Raw genomic sequence first — 15,033 nt, forward strand, 5'->3', positions numbered from 1 at the left:
TCACGCCGAACCAGCAGGTGGCGCCACGTATTACTGTTAAAATGGTCTTCACACGCAGAGACTCAACGTGACAAAGCCTCTGTACAGTTTTCGTTCATGGATTCTGCAAACGGTTCCTCCAAAGAGTCACTGAGCGGTTGTGAAAAAAAAGTTGATTTTAATTTCCTCTGCAACCTGTTTGATTGTTTTTTTTTGTTCCAGTGATCTCTTTTCTTCCCCTTTTTGCCTCGAATTTGGGTTCAAATGTGAACGTTGAGATCGGAGGTGGTGATGTATATCTCTGGATTTTTGTATTAAAAACAGAAAAAACCCAACAACTTCAGGTATTTTCTGGCCTTTTGTTTTTTTTTTTTTTTTTTTAATTGAAGTTGTCGTCACTGTTCGGCCGCGTCTAGTTCCAGATGTTTCAGAACAAAGTAACGTGAAGGAAGAGAGAATATCTACCGGTCCAGGTCTCTTCATCAGAGGGTTTGTTGGAAGTGTTAAAGTACATCGTGATTCTGGTTCCATCAGTTGGTTCCTGGTTCGTCTAGAAGTTCCTACAGTCCATTTACAGCTGGTTTTGTTCTACGTTATTTGTCCTTCATAAGATGTTTAATTGGATTCTCTCTCTTCTTTTTTTTTCTCATTTGCTTGAAAATAGATAATCTGACTAATTCAAAGGCTTTGGGGCCAAATTTCCTGAGTTTATTCACAACGAGGTGGAAAAGTTTCATCTTCAATTAAATCTCAGCAGGACAAATGGGATGAACTTAAATTAAAATACTTTATTAATCCTGAAGGAAATTCAAGTTTTCAACAGCCAACATACAACAAAACGGATGTTAGTGACCAGATTGACATTAAGACTAAAGGTTAACACACTTCTAATTTAAAATGTATAGCCATACTAGTTGTATTAAAAGCCTATATTGAAATATATATATAAGGTGCACAGACTGTATGTAGGAGCCATCACTCTAACTGCTGTCAAAATATCACAAGGAGGCCACGTCCACACGAGCCAAAACGATATTTTTTCTACCCGGTACTTAAAAAAAAATTTAAATAAAATTCTGTCTACATGTCACTATGAACACGGTTCAACACGGGGCTTCAGGGCATGTAGTACCTATGCCAGGCCTTTAGGGGCGCTGTGACTCACCAAACGAATTTCCCCACTCTGGGACCCTGTTAAAAAAAAAAAAAATTGGGGGGAAACTCCCGCCAAAAACGGCTTGTTTAAGTGAACCGGAGTTCTGGTGCGGACGGTCCTTCTGTCTAATGTAATTCTCTGCTTTAAATGTGATTTTTTTTTTTTCCAAAAGGGACCACAAATAGGCCAATTGTTAAGTTTTAAATAGTTTTTTTAGCCTCATGCTGCTTCATGTTTCCATATTTCTGTTTCAATAAATTCTGTTTTAGATGCAACTTTCAAATGAATGAATATGGAGAAATTTGACTTTCAGCAATTCGACTTTTACAAAGATTCCTTCAATATGTTTCAACTGTTTGTAAAAGAAATACTACTTACAAATAACCTGAAGACATAATGAACTGAACTGTTGCATGTTACTGATCACTCACCGCAGATTAGCATCTTCTCTAAAGACTTTAAAGATTATTAAAATGTCAGATAGGCTTTTTTTTTAGACATGCAAAATGAACATTTTCGTCCCTTGGAATCGACCTGCAGCTTGCGGTGAAAGCACGTGAGGGTTATGTGTTGATGAATCAGACTCCACTTGATTGAAAAAAAAGTTGTTTTCCCAAAAAAGGAAGTTCGGAGACCAGCAGGGAAACAGTCGAGGTGAATGTGAAGTGATGAACTGTCCACATTGTGACTGACCATCAGCCTGATGTCAAAGGAAAAGCAGAAGACAATCCAGAAGTCAGGACCATTATCTCCTCCTCCTCCTCCTCCTCCTCCTCCTCAGGTCTGAGGAGTCTCTCCACGCAGTAGAAACGCTCCTCGGGTCGTGTTTCCAGAAGTTGTTGCTTCCCTCGGAGCCGCTGCGCCGGTTGGAGTTCGGATCAGAGCGGACTAGTTCTCTCCTCTTCGGGTTGTTTTCCTGAGAGCTGCGGGTGAATGGAGTCCTCTCTGGAGTTCTCCAGCTCCCTGGGCAGCGTGTCGTCGCTCGTCGGCCGCTGCCGGACGTTCAAGGTGCTGGTGATCGGGGACTCCGGGGTGGGGAAGACCTGCCTGACGCACCGCCTGTGCGCCGGAGAGTTCCCCCGCAGCATGGAGGCCACCATCGGCGTGGACTTCCGCGAGAGGCTGCTGGACATCGATGGAGAGAGACTCAAGGTAAAGTGGAGAAAATACATCACTAAAATCAATCAAAATCGTATAAATTCTGGGAGTTTCGGAGCTTGAAGACTGTGCCAAAGTGCCATTTTACGCACAAGATCGTGGCGAATCTACGGAAGAAGGTAATGGCCGCAAAAAGTCTTAAAATGTGACTTATATTTATGAACCGTTTCCCTCCAAATTCTGACTTTTCCCAACAAACCGTGGACTTTTTTCCTCCCAAGCAACTTTAAATTCAGAATACTGACCATTTCTTCGGAATTGGTCGAGATTAAAATCAAAATACACTTTTTTTTTTCTGCTTGAATCTTCCTTCCTATTCACTGCTTTTATTCTGAACAGTCTTATGAATATGGAATCATGTTTCCAGCTTTTCTGGATTTTAAAGTGTAATTAAGGTGAAGACGTCTTGTTAGGTTGTTGTTTGTTTGTTTTTTTCTCTTATTGGTTTTAACATGTGCAGCTATTCAAATCCAGATATTGACACAGGGAGATCAGAGGGCTGCACGTTGCTGCAGTGAGAACATCGTGGTTCCTTTCTCCGTGCAGGTTGCACGTTCTCCCTGTGTGAGGAGCTTTTTCCTTCAGTCCAGAAACATGCGTCTGAGTTCGATCAGTGACACTAAAACAGCCTGTCGGCGTCCTTGCGTTTGTCTCTGAGGACAAACGCAAGGACAGAAGGAAGGACAGAAAATATTCGTGTGAAATAAAGTAACAGGGAAAGTTCACATTGTGTATTCGTGACCTGCACATTGAAAAAGACAGGATTTTAGTTTGATTAATCCAGATTATTTCAGAAAAATGAAGCTTGACATCGACATCCTGCATTTAAACTGATCTCCTGTCACTTGTTCGTGATTCAGATCCCGCGGCGTCTTTTGGCCTCCACCCACTGGCCCCACACCTCCCACTGTTTCTGAATCGTCTCCATTTGTGGACCCTTGGTTGATTATTCGAATCTGTCACGGACGTCCACGTCTCGGTCAAAAAAGTTGTTTTCAGAGATCAAACTCCGCCGCTCCAGGTTTCCTGATCCCCCCCGTTAGCAGAGCGGTTTGCTCAGCGGGCTGTGAGGATCACGGCAGGGGGGGGGGGACGACCCCGGTCGGGTCATCGGTCCGTCGCACCGTCAAATAGTGGAACTGTTTGTGTTTAATGAGGTTCGGGTTCGTGTACTTGTGTCTGAGGTATCGGCTGGATCACGTTTCAATACCAGTTCTTGCAGAAAACTAATGAACTCCAAAAGATTTGCACAGTTTCTCTCCACAGTCTGAACACACAGAACATCCTGGGTTGTAATGAGAGTCGAGCCACAATCGGCCTGCAAGACGCTCCGATCCGCTAAAACCGGCGAATCGAAAAGCAAATGGAAAAAAAATCTAGAAAAAAAACAGATTATAAAAAACCTTTTCTTCAGATTATTGAGGAAACTCAACCCTGAGATGTCGGTGACGCTGCCAGGAAAGCTGAGCGACCAAACGAGCCTCACGGCCCTGATGTCAGGGGGAGTTTGTAAAAACACCCAGAATGCAACAGCAAGAGAAGTTTTCTGGACGTTTCACTGAATTTAGCACCAGAAGCTTTCATTAAAATTGAAACCTTAAAAAAACAAAAAAAAAAACATTTTCAGTAGTAATTCTCTTTGGTTTTGTGAAATTATTGACATTTTCCTCACTAAACTCTTCAGAGTTTAAATTTAAACTCTTCAGAGTTTAAATTTAAAGGTTATTGTGGTTCTATTTGATCAGTCAAGATGAAATGTGGCCCTTGAAGCTGTGGTATTAATTACGTGCGCGAGTTGAATTCTCTAATCAGAAACACAGAAACTGATGCAACAATGTTCAGCCAATGCAAATTCTGTTCCACACACTGGAAGCAACGTTAAAACGCTTTGGCACCAATTTAAAATAGAATAATTCTGCAGGTTTGTAAAGTCACTGCAGCTTGATTTCTGTCTCTTTTTTTTTTTAAATTAAACCTTTTTTTTTTTTTTTTTAAGTTTCTCGCCGCAGCGTGAATCTGCTGCGTCAGCACATGATTGTTTGTCGCCGCCTGAAAATTCTCTGGATGTCAGAGAATCAGCCGAGCTGCGCGTGTGTGTGACTGAGAGTTTTCACAGGAATGCTCCTCCGAGCCACGTTAATGCATTTAATCCCCCAGATTGTGAGAAGATCTAACTGAAATGCATGAACGGTGGGCTCCGTGTGTGTGTGTGTGTGTGTGTGTGTGTGTGTGTGTGTGTGTGTGTGTGTGTGTGTGTGTGTGTGTGTGTGTGTGTGTGTGTGTGTGTGTGTGTGTGTGTGTGTGTGTGTGTGTGTGTGTGTGTGTGTGTGTGTGTGTGTGTGTGTGTGTGTGTGTGTGTGTGTGTGTGTGTGTGTGTGTGGTTTCCTGAGAGTGTTGAAACGACCACATGACGGAGGACGTTTCCGACTGCAGATTTTGTAATAACTTCAGGATTCCTCTTCTCATGTTTCCAGCGGTTGGTTGTGGAGATTGACGGTAACAAAGAGGGATTAAACTAGATTAAAAGGTGATTAAGAATTAAAACCAGAGTGAGTATGAAAGAGAAAGAGAAGTGGATTAAAAGAAGACAACTAAGCAATATTAAGCATGAAATATTACAAAGTGGTTTAGTTTGAATACGGCATCAATTCAACGTCCTTTTAAAAATATAGTAAACATATCAATAATATTAGTGTTTTAATTTCACAGGCTGAATTTTATATGCGACTACTTTTTCATTTCTTTGTCCTAAAAATAAATCCTGTGCATGAATATTGTGTTAAAGAAGTTTTCTGTTCATTAAAACACTCCAGCTTTAATACGTGATGCCTTCAAATCGGGAAACGAATTCTTCCAAAGCATCAACTCAACTCCGGATTAATTGTTTAAGCTGCTTTTTCTCCGAACGTTTTTACGTTTTCCAGATAAACTGATTCTACTCATGAGCGGCGCGAGTTTCTGATGATGATGATGATGATGATGATGAAGATCCGACTTTCTAACCATCAGATTGACTTGTTTATGTCTCTGTTCCTTCTCCACGATGACTGTGTGTGTGTGTGTGTGTGTGTGTGTGTGTGTGTGTGTGTGTGTGTGTGTGTGTGTGTGTGTGTGTGTGTGTGTGTGTGTGTGTGTGTGTGTGTGTGTGTGTGTGTGTGTGTGTGTGTGTGTGTGTGGTATTTCCACACCACTTCTTTTCCTCTCTCCACCTCCTGCGTTTCCTCTTTTCCGTGTCCCAGTCTTCCTCCACCCCCCCCCACCCCCCTCAGGTCCACCCCGCCGTCTCACTCTCTCTTTTCCATGTCCTCTCTGCGATCAGCTCCAGCTGTGGGACACGGCGGGACAGGAGCGCTTCCGGAAGTCCATGGTGCAGCACTACTACCGCAACGTCCACGCCGTGCTCTTCGTCTACGACGTGAGCTGCCCGGCGAGCTTCAGCGGCCTGACGTCCTGGGTGGAGGAGTGCCGGCAGAACTCTGTGGGACAGGAAGTACCCAGGTAGCACTGGACCGTCTGTCTGTCTGTCTGGTTTTAGGTCACACACTTGGTGATCCGCCCACTGAGGTGAGGACGGATTCCTCCATGTGGCCGCGACCAAAACATTCCTGTCTGGATTAACTTTCTCCGTCAGCGGCAGTGAAATCAACATTTCATGATCGGACAAGTTGCTGGTCTGGTCTGGTCATGTGACCATATCTACGCCCGTGTCTTTTCTGGTGTCCCGCCGTCCCTCACCACCTTGTCGTGTGTCTTCTCTGGTGTCGTGTTTTTGCTTTTGTCTTCTCTGATGCTGCGTCTTGTTTAGTGTTGTGCTCTTTCTGGTGTCTTGTCTTGTCTTTGATTTAATTTTGTTTATAGAACAGAACTTTATTCATAGAGCAGCTTTCACAGACATAAGTCACAAGGTGCTTTATGACGCTGAAACAAAACAAAAAATAAATTCATCAGAAAAGATCGGTAAAAACACAGATGCAGAAAAAACATGTAGTTATACAAACAAGTAAAATTGAGCTGCTTCAAGTTAAGATAAAACAAACATTTAGAGACTCTGTTCTTTCACTGCAGACAGGAAGTGACATCATATTAACTTAGCGATTGTTTGTGATTCCTAAAAGCAGAGAAGTTGAGTTTTACACCCATGATCAATAACTCTGGTGGCTAAAGGATTTCTGGGGTGTCGGAGAAGATTCACGTCAGAAAGTCTGGGCGACGCTGAGGGAACCTTAAAGAGAGTGTGAGCAGGTTTGTGGGTGAATCCCTCTAAAGGCCGTCATTTTCCTTCAGGTTCCTGGTGGGGAACAAGAGCGACCTCCGTGACCCGCGGCGCTCCGACGGCCTGGTGGGCCAGGAGCGGGCGCTCGCCTTCGCCCGCGCCCACGGCATGATGTTCTTCGAGACGTCGGCCAAGAACCCGCCGAGGCAACGCGCGGCGGGACGGCGGCCCGGCGGCAACGCGCCGTGTCAGCAGAACGAGGTGGAGGACGTCGTCGCCGCCGTCGGAGCCAAACTGAAGAGGCAGAAGAAACCGTCTGCGGCGAACCCGCTGGCGTACAGCGGATCCTTTAAAGTCTCTATCCAGAAGAACCCCGAGAAGGACGTGTGGAGCTGCTGCTGAGGAACCAGAGGAACCGTGGGACTTTTTATGAACAAGTGAATGAATGAATGAGTGAGTGTGTGTGTGTGTATGAATGATTGTGTGTTAGTGAATGAATGTGTGTTAGTGAATGATTGTGTGTTAGTGAATGATTGTGTGTTAGTGAATGATTGTGTGTTAGTGAATGATTGTGTGTGTATGAATGAATGTGTGTTAGTGAATGAATGTGTGCTCGCTGATCCTGTTTCAACCACAACGTCGGTATTTGTTCTCATTTGTGTGAAGTTGTCTGTTTTTTTGTTTGAAATATAAACATCTGTGAATTTGATCTTGAACGTGTGGGAAGCGTGGGGGCTTGTTTCCAGGATGAGTGATCTGGTGTGTGATGGTGATCTGGTGTGTGACAGGGTGAACTGGTGTGTGATGGTGAACTGGTGTGTGTGACAGGGTGAACTGGTGTGTGACAGGGTGAACTGGTGTGTGACAGGGTGATCTGGTGTGTGACAAGGTGAACTGTTCTGTGACAGGGTGATCTGGTGAGTGACAGGGTGAACTGGTGTGTGACAGGGTGAACTGGTCTGTGACAGGGTGAACTGTTCTGTGACAGGGTGAACTGGTGTGTGACAGGGTGAACTGGTGTGTGACAGGGTGATCTGGTGTGTGACAGGGTGAACTGTTCTGTGACAGGGTGAACTGTTCTGTGACAGGGTGAACTGGTGTGTGACAGGGTGAACTGTTCTGTGACAGGGTGATCTGTGTGACAGGGTGAACTGGTGTGTGACAAGGTGAACTGTTCTGTGACAGGGTGAACTGGTGTGTGACAGGGTGAACTGGTGTGTGACAGGGTGAATTGGTGTGTGACAGGGTGATCTGTGTGACAGGGTGAACTGTTCTGTGACAGGGTGAACTGTTCTGTGACAGGGTGAACTGGTGTGTGACAGGGTGAATTGGTGTGTGACAGGGTGATGTCACTTCAGTTTAGTTGCCGTTTGGACTTGAACACATCAGGATGACGATTTGCTTGTTTCCTCCTACAGTACAGGAAACACGAGAAGTGTGTGTGTGTGTGTGTGTGTGTGTGTGTGTGTGTGTGTGTGTGTGTGTGTGTGTGTGTGTGTGTGTGTGTGTGTGTGTGTGTGTGTGTGTGTGTGTGTGTGTGTGTGTGTGTGTGTGTGTGTGTGTGTGTGTGTGTGTGTGTGTGTGTGTGTGTGTGTGTGTGTGTGTGTGTGTGTGTGTGTGTGTGGCAGGAAAAGTGAATCATGTGTTTTAGCGGCTTCGTGTCCGATCGATGATTCACGCGGCGCCACATGATGAAGTGGACACTGGCAGTGGACTGTACAGAGGTGTCCTCATGCTGAGGGCTCGTGCACATGCACGTGCATGTGCACGAGCGTCACACCGGTGCAACATTCATCAGGCAAACGCCAGATTTCTTTGTCTGAGATCAAGAGGGAGGATAATTACAGGCCAAGAGGAACCGCTGCTGGTTTAATCTGATGGTCCTGAAGCACCAGTGAGTTTATTTCGGGTCGGAGCACCGAGAGCAGCAGGACCTTTTAAAGTTGTAAAGATTCTTATTATTAATCTTAGACATTCTTCATTATGGGGAAACGTGTTTCTGAGGGCCTAAACATACGTAGCTATATGTGACAATTTCCACAGCCACGTTGTTGTTGTTGTTGTTGTTGTTGTTGTTCCCACATGTCCGAAATAAACTTTTTCAGTTCAATTATACATTTGTCAAACCTTAATACACAATCTTAAGTTAACTCTTATAACTTTTTGAAAACAGTTATGATGGGATTTCATTAGTCCTCACACTGGTTCTCTGTATCAGCAGGATGCTAAATGTCAGTACTCGCCTGATTATTTACCTCTTAAGATCACAACAGTTCCACCTTGGACTCTTTTCTATTGAGTCGATCACTTTTATCTCTTTGAAGCACTTTGTTCTTTTGGTTTCAGACAAACATTTATCTCCTGGATCAAATGACTGTATTTGGACGCCACTGTCTCGTTGAGGGTTGGTGGACAGGGTGGACCGGTCCCTCGTTCAGAGAGGGATCAGGCCTTAAGCTCTCGCCGCAGAACCCTTTAGTCGCCAGGCTGACCTCTTCCTGCAGGTTATCAGCATATTTTCATCACCAATTCAAAAGACATCCAGGTCCTCTGAAACACGTCGACACCAGGGTCGTGTCCAGCAGCTGGAGGTCCCTCTACGACCCCCTCTTTGAGAAACACACAGCCGGGACCACAGGCAGACTGTTTTTCTAGCAAGCTGAGGGAACCCCTCGACCACCTCTGGCTCCACTGAAGCACTGCCCTCCCTCGTTGCTCTGCTGCAGCAGCCGCTCGCCCACTGAGGCCATGTTTCCACAACAGCCTCTTCATGTTTGGAGCGAAGTACTTGGTAGCCCAAAGCAGGAGTATCAACCCGGCTGAAATGAGTATCAGGCTGTCACAGAGTAACGACGGAGTGCAGGATCAGACGAAGCTTTACGATATTCAGAGGGCCGGTGGCGGCTTGACTCTGGGCAGAGTAGTGGATTACTCCTCATTACTCTTCATTACTCCTCATTGCGCCTCACTACGCCTCACTACTTCTCATTAGTCCTCATTACTCTTCATTAGTCCTCATTACTCTTCATTACTCCTCACTACTTCTCATTACTCCTCATTACTCTTCATTAGTCCTCATTACTCTTCATTACTCCTCACTACTTCTCATTACTCCTCATTACTCCTCATTAGTCCTCACTACCCCCCATTACTCCTCATTACTCTTCATTACTCCTCATTGCGCCTCACTACGCCTCACTACTTCTCATTAGTCCTCATTAGTCCTCATTACTCTTCATTACTCCTCACTACTTTTCATTACTCCTCATTAGTCCTCACTACCCCCCATTACTCCTCATTACTCTTCATTACTCCTCATTGCGCCTCACTACTTCTCATTAGTCCTCACTACCCCCCATTACTCCTCATTACTCTTCATTAGTCCTCATTACTCTTCATTACTCCTCACTACTTCTCATTACTCCTCATTACGCCTCACTACTCCTCACTACTTCTCATTACTCCTCATTAGTCCTCACTACCCCCCATTACTCTTCATTAGTCCTCATTACTCTTCACTACTCCTTATTACTCTCCAGTGCTCCTCACCACTCATTACTCTTTATTACTCTTCATTACGCCTCATTAGTCCTCACTACGCCTCACTACACTTCACTACTCCTCACTACGCCTCACTACTCCTCGCTACTCCTCATTACTCCTCATTAGTCCTTACTACTCCTCATTACTCTTCTTTACACCTCACTACTCCTCATGACTCCTCACTACTCTTCATTACTGCTCACTACTCCTCATTACTCTTTATTACACTTCACTACTCCTCATGACTCCTCACTACTCTTCATTACTCCTCATTACACTTCACTACTCCTCACTACTCCTCATTACTCCTCATTACACTTCACTACTCCTCACTACTCCTCATTACTCTTCTTTACACCTCACTACTCCTCATGACTCCTCACTACTCTTCATTACTGCTCACTACTCCTCATTACTCTTTATTACACTTCACTACTCCTCATGACTCCTCACTACTCTTCATTACTCCTCATTACACTTCATGACTCCTCACTACTCCTCATTACTCCTCATTACACTTCACTACTCCTCATGACTCCTCACTACTCTTCATTACTCCTCACTACTCTTCATTACTCTTCATTACTCCTCATGACTCCTCACTACTCCTCACTACTCCTCAGTGCAGCCCTCGGGACCATTCATCCGGGTCAAGTGGGCGGAGTCAGCGACGGTCAAGGACCAGGAGTCCCTGTGTGAGTCAGTCCAGCTCCTGGTCCCCCAAAACCAGGTCCTAATTCCAGTTTACAACTGGTCCAAACCGGTCTGCGAAGGGTTCCAAAGCCTCTGATTGGTCTCTGATTAAGTTCCTCTTGGTCCTCCTGCAGGTGTGTAACCTCTGCTGGAGTACTACTGCGTCAAGAAGTTCTGGAGTCTATGAGTTCATGACTTCATGTTGAAGACGGAACCTGGCTTATTTGTGGCGGCCATGTTTGTATTTGAATTAATTTAATAAGCTCATTTCTCTTTTTTTATGAACTTCCTCCGTGGGAGTACTTCACTGCAGGATTTAAAAATACACAAACTGTGAATAAAACTGGCTGAAAATGGCTTTTCTTTTTTAATCATGCAATTATTTTCTTATTGTAGATTTCATACAATATTAGAATTTAGTGTTTGGCTAGAATTTCTAACAGTAGATGTGAGTTTTCGTTGTGTTTAATGAAACAAATTCTTATCTGTGAATTTCTGTCTTCCATACCATACACACATGTTATGTGATTATTGGAGATTCAAATATAATAAATATTTACTGTTCTGAGACCAGCCTTCCTCTTCACAGGAGACATTATTGAAGCAGTGCGACAGCGCCCTCCTGTGACATCTTGTGGCGACTGCACAAATGACATGGGTCACAGCTCTGTCATGTCTCGAAGCAGGAATCACACGTGTCTGGAAAAATGGCTCAATGGCGCCACCTGCAAAATTTGAAAAATTCAGCCCCCGGATCCCATTTCACCGAGAGCTACGAAGGTCGACACACAAGTGTAACACCCGAAGACGCACGAAAAAGTCTCTTACACACATACCGAAAGCTCAACAGGAAGTACACAATTTTTAAATATATATAGGATTTTTGCAGATTTTGGACCAAATTGAATTTTATAGCAAGAACTAGTCTGAGGGGGTAATTCCAAATGACCTGAAAATAAGCGTGGTGATAGAATAGAGATTGATGAGCAAAGTGGCTCAGAATGGCACCATGATATCTGAGGGCGTGGCCAAAAATGGACGTGGAAAATGGAACTGGAAGTGTAGTGCAAAAAAAAAGTTTCCCACCGACAACCAAATCTGGAACGTTCTCCGGCGCTTCCTCTAGCTGCTCATCCCCTATCTCACCTCCCTGCTGCTGCCTTCCCTCCTCCAAACATTCCACTTCCTGTTCAGGACACAGCGATCCCAAGCGTCCTCCTCAAATCCTCTGAGCTCCTCAGAAATCTCCTGATCCTGCTCCAGCTGAGGACAATCGACCTCGAACCTGCAGTATTCTCATCTCCCACCGCCTGAACTGAATGAGCGGAGCTGTCGCGAGCTGCAGACTCTGGGAATGAGCCTCCTCTTGCTTGTCCCTGTTGAACCGGATATAACGAACGACTGCAAACTGGAATCATGTTCCCCTAAAGATGAAGCCCAAATCATTTTTCAACTGGATTTTGTTCTCTGAGTTTTCATTCTTGGGGAGAACGTGATACGCCGATGCATATGTAGCTATACACATGTACTCGGACACGTCGCCACTCGGGCCTGCTCTTATATCTGTCCACTATACTAGTCATCCACATGCCGTCCGTCCTCAGATCATGTGACCACGCCCTCTCCTCGGGATAAAAACTACCTTTCTGGAACACTCCTTCAGGTGCATGTCCGTCGTGGTTTTAGGCAGCGAGCCGTCCAGCCGTCATTTCGACGGTCAATTTTCGGAAAAGACGCCCAAAGAACTTGCGGACGTGTTGCTCAAAGCCTCTAAAATATGTGTATCATGTCCATCACTACATGTCACCGGCTAATTTGACCTAAATTCATCTTTAAACAAGAATCTGTTCATTATTTACTTAAAAACAAACATTTTGAGTGAAGAATTTGCTTCAAGTGGAAAGAAGATTTATCATAATTTTAAAGTGAGCGTCCAAAAATCAACAGTTGCAGACTTTACAGAAAGACTTACCAGATATTTAAACTCTATTTTTACAAGAAAATAAATGCATTTCACTGAATTTGGGTTTCAACATATCAAAGAGTAGAAAAATGGGGATTTACTACGTAAAAGCAGAAATTCCCACTTGGTGTAATAATGGGATTTGAAAAGCGGCTGTGCAATAAATTCCCAGGCTGACGCCTCCTCTGTATGTCTGACACCACAAGTGTCGACTATTATTAGACGTTAGAAGGTCATTCTTATTCCAATCACGAGCCTCGTGCCGTAAATTCATAAGAAGAAGTCAAGACAGTCGAAATATTGTTAGACGTTTATCTAAATCATCAAATGTTTGATTTTGTCTGTAATTAGTGACGATTTAAATAATAAATCAATATTTCGTTTTGATCATTTCAAGAACGGTCACATAGAAAAGGTAAACGCAAAGTAATAGTGTTATTAAGTCTATAGAATTGAAGTGTGAGCTTTGAGATGAGGAGTATACGTTTTATTTCACCCTGTTAGAAAGTGACAGCTGGTTTTACTCTGGCTTTAACCTTTGGTATATACGCCCTGCGAGAGCTGTCGTTACTCCGAGATCCAAAGACAACAAAGGTCACGGCGCATGTGGAGCCTGACAGGCGATTTCAAAAGCTTCTCCGTGTTATCTAATATCATTTCTTATCCGTAGAGGAATTATACAGCTATTTTTTTTTTTTTTTACAATGTTTAATCCAGAAGTGTCAAACACATTTTAGTTTAGGTCCATGAAGAGACCAATATCCTCTTGAGTGGGCCGGACCGCTAAAATACTCCTATAATAACCTTTAAATTTAAAGTTTAATGTTTTTCTTTTAGTGGTGCAGAGTACATAGGATGAAAATGTCAATACAACAATTACTCCATAAGTTGACTCATAATGACACATAAAACCATTTTGAATGAAACCTTCTGCTGTGAAATACGTTGAAATGTCCAGAAAACTTCTTCTGCTGCTGCTTCATTCTGTTACAAACTGTCAGGAGGATGTCCTGGTGAAAAACCTCAGGGGGACAGAAAACACAGGAGACAGACTGAGAGCGATTTGAAAAGTTTAAGACAATTTTCTTACATTATTCTTGCGAGAAGAGACAACGTCACAGCACAACTTTTGCACGATTGTCCAAGGGTTTGCCTAACTCTGAAGTTTGGACAGCACCTTCTTAAAGGCTGAATTGTTTTGAGAAAGACCCACGTGCTTCCTGCGCCGTAGACGGTTGAAGGTTACAAAAAGTGGCACAGAGATTCCAGAACCGCCGACACGGGTCTTTCTTGAAACTCAGACTATGAACTTTATGAGATGAAAACAGGATTTCTCAAACACGAACTCCCTCTGACATCACGGCTTGGAGGCGTGTTTGACAGCAACCAGGTCTCTGAGCTTTCGTGGCAGCGTCACCACATCTCAGCTCGGGGAGATACTCTGAAGAAACCTGTTTGAAAATCAAGGTTTTCTTTGAAATCTTTACAATTTCCTTGGTGACTTGGCAAGACTGAAGCCTCCTCTGGATGGCGTTGGTTCATGGGCCTTGTGTTGAAGTCAAAAATGTTTAGACATATATGTGTGTGTATAAAAAAAACTCCCCAACATATTAGTCTATTAATAGCAAAGAAGCGTATGACGTTATTTTGTATCAATATACAATCTTTAAATATGTAAATGGTTTCAATATGTGTTTGTAAACATTGGTGTTAAAGTGCATGGCGTGTCATGGACACGTAAAGTATGTGTCCCCAATATGTCCAGTTGATGTCAATCATGGTGTTAAAAGTTAAAAAGGAAATAAAAATCAAGGCTTGTATGTGTTTGATTTGACTTTGAGGAGCGTTCTGTTGGTTCTTTACGGTATGAAACTGAAATGAATGTTACGCCATGTGATAACTGACCATGTTTAGACGCTCTTCAGGATCAGTTAACGAACTGCTCCGAAGAAGCAGATTTTGAAGCGAACAATACAACCAAAGGGACAAATCCAACCTGGTGTTAATGTCGTAGGATCTTACAGGTTCGCATGCAGCCTATTGGGGAGAATCTTTATTTTTGTTTTGATTCTTTTAAAGGCTGTTTTCTTATTTCACACAATTCTCTAGTTTTTTCTGAATTGAATTTCTTTACTCTCTCGTGGTTTGACTTTGTAAACTTCTTCCAGGTTTTATTTATATAAATGAAGGTATGAATATAACTCATCCTGCATGAGAAGCATCCATCCATACAGTTCCTCCTCTAAACAGAGACCATGCACATTATACAAGCACAGGTCACTGTTCTCCCCTGAGTCAGTGATCCAGTGTAAACCTCCAGCCTGATCC

The 15,033-nt window shown here is 43.7% G+C and overlaps 1 protein-coding gene across 2 annotated transcripts; it reads left to right on the forward strand.

The window, feature by feature from the left end:
• The first annotated feature begins 1,777 nt into the window (after positions 1 to 1,777).
• On the forward strand, positions 1,778 to 8,620 carry LOC308110135 (ras-related protein Rab-33B-like). Of its 2 annotated transcripts, XR_013935371.1 has the most exons (4): positions 2,016 to 2,287; positions 5,613 to 5,791; positions 6,578 to 7,635; positions 7,673 to 8,126. XR_013935371.1 is itself a non-coding variant. In XM_080464243.1 (3 exons), exons 1-3 carry the CDS (start codon positions 2,069 to 2,071, stop codon positions 6,906 to 6,908), a joined length of 729 nt encoding a protein of 242 aa, XP_080320369.1. In that variant the 5' UTR covers positions 1,778 to 2,068; the 3' UTR covers positions 6,909 to 8,620. The 2 variants fall into 2 exon arrangements, 1 of the variants encoding a protein (XP_080320369.1); XM_080464243.1 differs by having other exon boundaries at positions 1,778 to 2,287; positions 6,578 to 8,620.
• The last annotated feature ends 6,413 nt before the right edge of the window (positions 8,621 to 15,033 follow it).

Source organism: Lipophrys pholis (genome assembly GCF_963383615.2).
Source record: "Lipophrys pholis genome assembly, chromosome: 5".
NCBI lineage: Eukaryota > Metazoa > Chordata > Actinopteri > Blenniiformes > Blenniidae > Lipophrys > Lipophrys pholis.